Source organism: Lepus europaeus, chromosome 3 (genome assembly GCF_033115175.1).
Source record: "Lepus europaeus isolate LE1 chromosome 3, mLepTim1.pri, whole genome shotgun sequence".
In the NCBI taxonomy this organism is placed as follows: domain Eukaryota; kingdom Metazoa; phylum Chordata; class Mammalia; order Lagomorpha; family Leporidae; genus Lepus; species Lepus europaeus.
In genome coordinates, this window is record NC_084829.1 from 57,618,855 (window position 1) to 57,629,092 (window position 10,238).

Consider the following 10,238-nt stretch of genomic DNA (forward strand, 5'->3'; position numbering starts at 1 on the left):
ACCCTTGTTTTTTCCTGTTTCCACTTCACCCAATATCTAGCTGAAATGTCATCTCTTAGGTTGAACTATATAGAATTACCATTTTTGTAGACAATTTAAAAAATGAATTTCAGAGGCAGAGAAACGATAAACAAAGAGTTCCTATCTGTGGTTCACTCCCCAAATGCCTACAGTGGCTAGGGCTGGCCTGACGCTAAGAATGCAACCCAGGTCTTCTGGTGGGTGGCAGGTACCTAACTACTGGAGCCATCACCACTGCCTCCCAGAGTCTGCATGGAGTTAGGAGTTAGGAGTTAGGAGTCATAGCTGGTAATCAAGCCCTGGTACTCCAATGTGAAACAAAGACATTTTAACAGCTAAGCTGAATGCCCACTTGCAGGCAGTTTTACTGAATTAAAAGATAATTTATTTCATTGCAAAAAGTTTTGAAATCCACCTAGTTTTTTCATAATAAGCATTTTCCACGAACTTTGTAAAGAGCCATCGTGTAGCAAATACTAAAATTCCTTATTGTTGGCAATTTAAAGAGCAAAGAAAGGATAAGAGAGACTAGACTGATCATTTTTTAAATTCAGTTAATGTTTATGAAATTAATTCCAAAACTGCTCTTAATCTTAGAACTTGAAAGTCAGAATATTCATTTTATTTCAGAATGGGTGTCTGACCTCAGATTCTCAGTTTGAAAATGACTGGAGCCCTATTCATGTAAAGTCTTCTAACTTCCTATTATTGGGTTCTTCATAATTATCTAAACTAGAGTGAAATTAAAGCAAAGAGAAAGGAGAACTAGAAGAACTTAGACCTAGTCACAGAATAGAAAAACAAAGACATTCCCCACAGTGCTCTTTATTTTTTCCTTTGGCTTCAAGTTACTGTCTAGTCCACATCAGTCTGAAGCTTTCCCCTCAGTGTTGTTTGTAGGGCATTAGCAATGACCTCCTTTAGCTTTTATCTGTGAATGTCTTAGTGTCTTCATTCTTTAAGAATAATTCTGCTAGATATAAAATCCTTGACTTATTTGTTTTCCCTTTCAACAGTTTAAGCAGATCGTATTACTACCTTCTGGCCATTTTTGTCAAGAAATCATTTACTATTGTTAATTTAGCATCTCTTGTATGTGATAAGTTGCTTCTCTCGCTGCTTTCATTGTATTTGACTTTTGCAGTGAGTGTAATGTATTTCAGCTTATCCTTTTTGGAACTCAATTGAGCTTATTACATGTATTGATTCCCATTTTTAAATATGGGACTTTTTCAGCCATTATTTCTTCAAATATTCTGTCTTGTCTGACTCACATAATGTGATGTTAGTCTGCTTGTTGATATCGCCAAGTCCTTTTTTTTTTTTTTTTAAATTTATTTCATTTATTTGAAAGAGTTACAGAGAGAGGTAGAAACAGAGAACGAGGTCTTCCAACCACTGGTTCACTCCCTAGATGGCTGCAACTGCTGGAGCTGCGCTGATCAGAAGCCAGGAGCCAGGAGCTTCTTCCTGGTCTCCCACGTGGGTGCAGGGGCCCAAAGACTTCGGCCATCTTCTACTGCTTTCCCAGGCCATAGCAGAGAGCTATTAGAAGAGGAGCAGCCGGGACTAGAACAGTGCTCATATGGGATGCCAGGGCTTTAACCCGCTGTGCCACAGGGCCAGCCCCACACAAGTCCTTTTGACTTGGTTTGCTTTTCTTCTTGTGTGTGTGTGTTTTGTTTTGTTTTGGTTACTCATTCTTTCTTCTGTGTACTCAAATTCATTAAGGCGTCTAATGACTTTTTTTATTTTATTTACTGTACTTTTCAACTCTAGAGTTTGATGAACTTACGCAATTTTAATATCTTTGTTGATAGTCTCAATATTCATACAATGTTTTCATGATTTCCTTTAATTCTTTATCTGTGGTTTCCTGTAGTCTTTGAACATATTTAAGAAAATTTATTTAAAGTGTTTGTCTAATAAGGCCAATGTCTAGGCTTCCTCAGGAATAGTTTTATCAATATTTTTTCTTTGAATAGGTCATACTTTCCTGTTTGTAATCTTTGTATTTTTGGTTGTTAGAAACTGGTTATTTGAATATTATAATGTGTTACCTCTGGATATCAGATTCTACCTCTTTCTTGTTCTTGATTTTTGAATGCTCTAATTGTCCATCTTTTATTTACTTTTCTGAACTGTTTTTATAGAAATTATATTCCTTGCTGTATGTGGTCACCAAAGTCTTCCTTTAGCTGGTGTTCAGTTAAATGTTTTGATAGATTTTCTTGAATGTTAAGAGCTAAAAACAAACATCTCTGCCAGGCTTTGCAGTTGACTCTGTGCTGGGTCCCTCCTTCAATATTTAGCCAGTTTATACTAAGCATACAGATAAGGCAGTGGTGAAGGTTAGGGTCTTTTCAGATCTTTTGTAAACAAGCTTCTTGTTCTGGGGATATGCCTGGCTTTCTAAACTCAATACAAAAAGGTACTTTTGAATGCCCAGATTTCTCAAAGAAATCTTCCTGGCAAGCTTTAAGTTTTCTATTGTATATACATATAACCATGTTTTTTTGCCCCAGGCCTCTGTGGATTTTTTTTCTGCCTTCCAGTGTTTTCTAGCAGTGTACACCACTTTTCTGCCTTGAATGGGTTCTGAGTTAGGCAAAACATGGATGAATGCTTTGTGTTGGTCCTTCAGATAACCCCACACAGATTGCAGCTGGCAAATGGTAGTGCATAAGATGTTCCTACTCGATTGGGCCCAGACAAAGCCAGGAGCCTGTAAACTCCCATCTGGATTTCCTGTAGGTGACAGGGACTCAAGTATTTGAGCCATCATCTATACTGCCTTCCAGGGTATGTGCCAGCAGGAAGCTAGATCGGAAGTCAAGATGGGACTCAACCTAGAAATTCTGATGCATGGATGCCAAGCAGTGGCTTCACCTTCAATGCCACAATGCCTGCCCCTACCATTTTGTTGAATTCACTCCTATGCTGGTTTGTATTTATTTCTTAAATGTTTCATAGAATTCACTGGTAAAGCTATCTGAGCCTAGAAGTCTCATGTGAATTCTTTTAAAATGTACATTTATTTTAATTTATATCCATCTTTAGATGTCTAGCCTTTTGGTTTCATTTTGTATCAGTTTGGGTAATTGTATTTTTCAAGAAATTTTTCTGTTTAACCTGAATCCTCAAATGTACAGTGTAAAGTTATTCACCAACCTAAATTTTCCAGGGGCCAGCATTGCGGCACAGTGGGTTAAGCTGCTGTTTACAACTCTAGCCTCCCATATTGAAGTGCATGATTGAGACATGGCTACTCTGCTTTTGATCCAGCTTCCTGCTATTTTGCCTAGGAAAGCAGTGAATGATGGCCTAAGTACTTGGGTCCCTGCTGCCCGCTGGGGAGACCTGTATGGAGTTCATGGCTCTTGGCTTCAGCCTGGTTCAGCCCTTGCTGTTGGAGCTATTTGGGGGAGTGAATCATTGGATGGATGATCTCTATCTCTCTCTCTCTCTCTTTTTTTTTTTTAAGATTTATTTATTTTAACTTTTCAGGGGAGAGAAGGAGAGACAGATTATCCATCCGTTGGTTCATTCCCCAAATAGCTACAGTGGCCAGTGCCAGGTTAAGCATTTGGGTCTTCCACATGGGTGGCAGTGGCCCAAACACTTTGACCATCTTCTGCTGCACTTTCAAGACGATTAGCAGGGAGCTGGATGAGAAGTGGTGCCCATGTGAGATGCTGATGTCTCAGGTGGTGGGCTTTAACCCACTATGCCACAACTCTAGCCCCAGAAGATCTTATTCTTTGTCACTCCATCTCTGTCACTTTGCCTTTGAAATAAATAAATAAAATTTAAAGACCTAGAAATAAATGTTCTATTTAGCCTAAAATTTCAAATATACCAATGTAAATTCTTTATAATGTTCCATTTTATTTCTGCATGATCTAAAATCATACCTTATTTGTTCCTAAGACTGGTAATTTTTTTTCTGTCTTTTATCTAACTAGAACTAAATCAATTTGATCTTTTATAAGAATCATCTTTCATTAAATTTACTTAAAAAATCAGCTTTTTTTACCTTTGATAATTTTCTCTTTTTAGTCTTTTTTTTTTTTTTTAATTATTTATTTGTTTATTTGAAAGTCAGAGTTACACAGAGGGAGGAGAAGCAGAGAGAGAGAGAGGACTTCTGTCCGCTGATTCACTCCCCAGTTGGCCACAAAGGCTGGAGCTGCACTGATCCGAAGCCAGGAGCCAGGAGGCTCTTCCGGGTCTCCCACGTGGGTGCAGGGGCCCAATGACTTGGGCCATTTTCTACTACTTCCCAGGCCATAGCAGAGAGCTGGATTGGAAGTGGAGCAGCCAGGTCTTGAACCAGCGCCCATATGGGATGCTAGCACTTCAGGCCTGGGCATTAACCGCTGTGCCACAGCGCCAGCCCCTAGTCTGTTTTTAATTTAATTGGTTTCTGTTCTTCATTACTTCCTTCCTTCCATGGGTTTAATTTGATGACCTTTGGCTCGGAGTTGTTAAACCCCTACATAGGTCACATGATTGCAGATTCTGTTGATTCTATTATATTCATCTGAAGAGTATTCTTTTTTTCTTTGTAGGCAGTTAACTTGTTAGACTCAGACTTCAAACTCTGTCTCCCATACATAACCCAAATAGGCAACCGCTAGAATTGCTGACTTTTTTCAGCTTCTCAACTGTTGTTTTTCAGTGAGAATCTTGAATCCTTTCCTAACAATGCAGTTTACAGATCAACCAAGGACTTGCAGATTTAGGGGATATTCTCTTTCTGTTACTTCATGTTTCTCCTCGGATTCCCTCCCCCTAGCTTTTATGACAGACCCAGACCCTGTCTTTTGATTTTTCTCAAGCCACAAAGAATTTGGATTTTTAGTAAAGTCTAGTGATCTTTTCCCACAAGGAAAAAGTAAGTACCCTAAGACAAAAAAAAAAAAAAGCTGTAAATTTAACCCTATGTAGTTCACTTCTTTTAAGTGTCAATTTCTTTCCTGTTTCTGCTTTTGGTTGCTCTCCTGTGCCTTAAAATAGTTCATAATTGTGCCTATGGCAGTCCGGGCGGGGAGTGGGGACTGGGGAAGGAGGTTGTTTATGCAATATAAGCTATTCCACTATTACTGGAAGTAGAACCATACAGATTTTTGGTTTCTTTTATACATCTTTTAACTGGTAAGCTCACTATAGATAATTGATAAACTTGTATTTGTTTCTGTTATTTCATCTGTAGTTTTGTCATTTAAAAAATTAGTTTGTAACTTATATACTTAATTTCTATTATTTTATCATGTTATATCTATAACTTAATGATTGGCATAGTGTTAAGACACAGCTTGGAATACCTGCATTGTATATCAGAGTGTCTGGTTTCAAGTCATGGCTCTGCTTCCCATTTCAGTTTCCCGCTAATATGTACCTTAGGAGACAGTGAGTAGGTCACAGCCACCCACATGGGAGACCCCAGATAATCCTGTCTTCAGCATGGCCCAGATCTGGTTGTTGTGGCCATTTGGGAAGTGAACCAGCAGATAGAAAATCTTTCTCTATTGCTCTGCCTTTCAAATAAGTCAGTTATTTTAATGATATACAAAATACAAAGAAGGTAATCACCTCTCATATTAAAAGTAGATCACCTCCATTGTATTGGTTTGCTAGGGCTGCCATAATAAAGTATTACAAACTTGGTTTGAAACAGCAGAAATTTACTGTCAAACAATTCTGGAGGCTAGATTAATAAGTCAGCAGGGCCATGTTCCGTCTTCTGTCTTCTGGTAATTACTGGCAATCCTAAGGCACTTTTGCTAATGGATACCTCACTGCAACCTCTGCCTCCATCTTCATGTGGCCATCTTCTCCGTGTCCTTTTTTCTTACATGGAGAGGCAGACAGAGTCAAACAGAGCTCCTATTTTCTGGTTCACTCTCCAAATCCTCATAGTGGCCAGAACTAGACTGGGAACCAGGAACTCAATCTAGGTCTCCCATATGGGTGTGGCAGGGTCCCAATTATTTGAGCCATTACTTGCTACCTCCCAGGGTCTGTATTGGTAAAAAGCTACAATTAGTAACCGGAACTGGGAATTGAACCCAGGTACCACGATTTGGGATGCAGGTATCTTAAATACTTGACTAAAGGCCCAGACCTCCTTATGTCTTTCTTTATGTGGTAGTTTTCTTTTCCTGCAAGGACACAAGTCATTTTGAATTAAAGCTCACCCTAATGACCTCATCTTAACTTGCAAAGGTCCTAATTTCCAGATTAGACCCCATTTATAGGTACTAAGGTGCCATGGTTTGAGTGTCCCCTCCAGAACTTGACTGCCATTGTAATGGTATGAAGAGATAAGGTATTGAGAGATGATTAGGGCATGGGAACTGTTTTCATGAGTGAATTATCCAAGGAGTGTACCATTTTAGGAGTAGATTGTTAAAAAATGGCAACCTCTTTGTGTTCTCTTCCACCATGGGATGTTGCAGCAAGAACACGCTCTTCCAATGTGGTCCTTTTATTTCCCAGCCTCCAAAACTGTAAGAAATAAATTTCTTCATAAATTACCTAGTTTCAGGTGTTCTGTTACAGCAGCACAAAATGGACTAAGACACAGAGGTTAGGACATATCTTTTTAGGGAACATAAATTTCATCCATAGCAACTGGTACTCTCGAATATCCCCTTTATGCCTTCTTCCAAATAATTCCCCTGTCCCTCTTTCCAAAGAAAGATTAGTAATCACTATTGGGAATTGAAGCACTGTAGTTTAGTAGTGCTTGACTTAAACGGGATCGTGTTAGACCATCCCTATCCAATAGATTTCCTATGACAATGGAAATGTTCAGTTATAGGCACTGTTCAGTATAATTGTCACTTATCACATGTGGCTATTTAGCACTTGAAATGTAGCTTGAAAAAAATTTTAAATTTCATTTAATTTTAATTAACTTAGGCAGCCACATATCTTCAATATCTCGTATAATATATATATATCTAAATATATATATATGTATGGCTTGCATTCTTTTGTGTCTGGTTTCCTTCAGTCAGCATTTTTTTAGATTCATCTGTGTTTTAGCATGTTACTTTGGTTTATATATTTCTAGTACTGTACAGTATTCTGTGTATATACCACAATCCACCTATTCTGTCATTTACAGACATTTGACTTATTTATACTGACTGTTAGAAATAATTCTGCCATGAATATTCTCATGTATGTTGATGCACACATGTCCATGTTTCTGGGAGTATATACCTAGGAATGGAATTGCTTTTGTTCAGCCTAAGTAGTAGACCTAGTACCAAACTTTGTCCATAGTGGTTGTGCCAGATTCATGAGTTCCAGTAGTGTGTGTATGAATTCCTGTTGATCTACATCCTCACTAATCATTGAAATCATTCAGTCTTTTTCACTTTAGACAGACTAATGAGTATGTACTAGGATTTCTCTCTGGGTTTATTTTACATTTTTCTGGTGAGTAATGTTTATTGGTCATTTAAAATGTTTTGTGAATATGTTTTTTAATATCTTGACAGTTTTCTATTGAGTTATCTTTTATTGATTCTGTTTTTTTTGTGCTAAATCTTTCAGATAATTCTAGTTACGAGTTTCAGGTATTGCAGATATTTTCTCCCTTTTTATGACTTTTTTTTTTTAGTCATTAAATGGTGCTGTCAGTTGACTTAAATCCATTTATTTTAAACACCACTTTTCCCCACCATTTTGCTGTGCTTTGTCATATATCAAGCATCTATGTTTGCATAGGTCTGTTTTTGAGCTATTTATACTCCTCTTTTAGTCTACTTATCTATTCTTGCACTAGTACTACAATCTTAACCTTATAGTAAGTTTCCCTATTTTATATAATTCTTGTCACCTTGTTCTTTGCTGGGTATCTTGGCTTTCCTTTGCATTTTCTCATTCATCTTAGGGCAACTCACTGGTGCTAGGATGTAGGTTTAACTTAGTCCACAGTTTATACTGACTTGTGGTGTTTTAAATTGCAAACATAATACCAGTGTCCTTCCTAAGAGGAAGATGCAGCTGCATCTTTGAGGGATCACCAATACCTGTAAACCAAGTAGGCTCTGAGACTGGACCACATGGAATGAAATAAATCTGGTATGAGAAGCTAGTGAAAGCCAAGAAATCAACACTTCATTCTACATTCCTGGCTTTTAGCATCATTCCTAGGAAGGAGATGGAGAAGGACTTGTGAACCTAGTAATGTCTTGTTTGCTATATTATTCCTATTTGTTGTATACAGTGAATATTTGGTGTTTGTTAAATGAGTTGCATGTGTATGTTCATGGATTATGTCATTTGCTTCTCATGTTACATTATGTAGCCATGTTTCACTCTGCCTTAGATGCTAAGAAAGGTTAAAACTTTTTCCAGTTCTACTGAGATACAAATAACCGAAAAAACCTAAATTTTTAATAGTGAATTTTTGTCATTTCATGGTGTTGCCTTTCTATTTCTACTTTATCTGAAATTCATTACCTCAAGTCTTTTAGGAAATAAGAGTCACAAACTTTTGAAAATGTTGAAACAAGTGATTATCTGTCAGTAATTTTAAAAAATTGTTGACATTCTGCATCCCTCAATGGATATTTCTTGGATGTTCCTTAACACTTAAGTTTATATGTTTATGAGGCTAAATTTGAGATCATATCTAGATTCTTATATTTCAAAATATTTTATGATGGAGAAACTAAGTTATCCTGTGTTTTTTGTTTTGGTTTTCCTCTCTTTTGAAAGGATGTAGAGTTGTTGAAACTTACACAAAGCAAATATTGATTAGTTTTCAGCACTAAATATTAAAATTCTATTTCTTTAAATGCAGATGTGGAATTAGAAGAAGCTATTAGAAGAAGTCTTGAGGAAATGTAATTACAGATATTACCATTCAACATCAAGTGGCCTTGAAGAGACTCAGGATAATGAATTCTAGAGTTTGTTTTCTAAAGGAGACCAGAAACCCAGTACAAATGTATTTGAAAACATGTTTTTGCTTTCATATGTTCAAAATCTGATATTTGCTTTGTATTTTGTGCTATTGTGCAAAAATGTATGTTAGGAAGAGAATACATGTTAGTGAAAATGTAAGTCATATGTTCTAATATACACATAACAGTTTCCAGGTTAACTTTGTGTTCCTATATTTAGGTTAAAAGAATTTAAGAAAAACAAAACATCGCTTTTAACTACTGCTTATGTTTCCCAAATAGCATTGGTTCTTTAATTTTATTTGTACTGTACAGATGATTCTAGTTTATTTTTTTAGGAGTGATAATGAATATAAATAAAGATATCATAGCTCAATTTTTCTGTAAATTCTACTTCTTATATAGCATTAATATATAATAACTTTGAGATCTTTATGATTATTAGAAGAGAGTAATGCAACTTGATCATGGAAAGAGATTAAAATTTTTGCCAGTAATATTCTTTGTACCATGCGGATGTATATTCTTGGCTTTAATTCAAGCAATATGTTGCTAAAGTAAAACACACCCTAGTTTTTTCAAAATAATTAAAATGAAACTATTTCCAATACTTTTACCTGTTTAGCCTTTTATGTGACTTTTATGAGGTTTCAGAATGATGCCAAAATATTTGCATAGAATTAAATTTATTTTTAAAAACATTAGTCCTTTTATATATTTGTGTAAATATATTTTTCAATAACACCAAAGAGGGTATTTTATCCAGCAGTTAAGATGCTGCATGGAACACCTGTATATCTTATTGGAGTGCCTGGGTTCAAGTTGTGGATCCTTTTCTAATTCCCTCTTCCTGCTAATGTGTGCCCTGGGAGATAGCAGGTAATGGTTTGAGTACGTGGTTCTCTTCTACCAACATGGGAGTCCCCAATTGTGTTGTGGGCTCCTGGCTTCAGTTTGGCTCAGCCTCTGCTTATGCAATTGGGAACCAGCACATGAAAGATCTCTATATGTTTGTTTCTCTGGCTTTCAATAAAAAGATAAAATAATGTCAAATTGTCTACTCAGGGATAATCTTCCTTAAATCTGTAAAATTTTATTTCATATAAAATATCTTCAATTTTGTTGTTCATTGGAGTGTCAGTTTTCTACCTTTGATAGTACATATATCATTCTTAATTGTTGCAACTCCATTTTGAACAATAAAAAACATTACATAAATGGGAGAACAAAAGGACTTATACTGTCTATTAAAGTTAAAAATATCCTTATAAATATAAAGCTTTTCTTGAA

At 36.4% G+C, this 10,238-nt stretch overlaps 1 protein-coding gene across 3 annotated transcripts in view; it reads left to right on the forward strand.

The window, feature by feature from the left end:
- The window catches only part of ZNF451 (zinc finger protein 451), an 81,376-nt gene extending 71,392 nt beyond the window's left edge, over nt 1–9,984 (forward strand). For 2 of the 3 annotated variants that reach the window (XM_062186307.1, XM_062186308.1), the window contains exon 15: nt 8,846–9,983. In XM_062186307.1, the coding sequence (XP_062042291.1) occupies nt 8,846–8,892 (47 nt within the window). In that variant the 3' untranslated portion in view covers nt 8,893–9,983. Of the gene's footprint in view, nt 1–8,845 lie in introns of all 3 variants that reach the window. The other variant, XM_062186309.1, reaches the window with a different exon arrangement.
- Nucleotides 9,985–10,238: the final 254 nt, after the last annotated feature.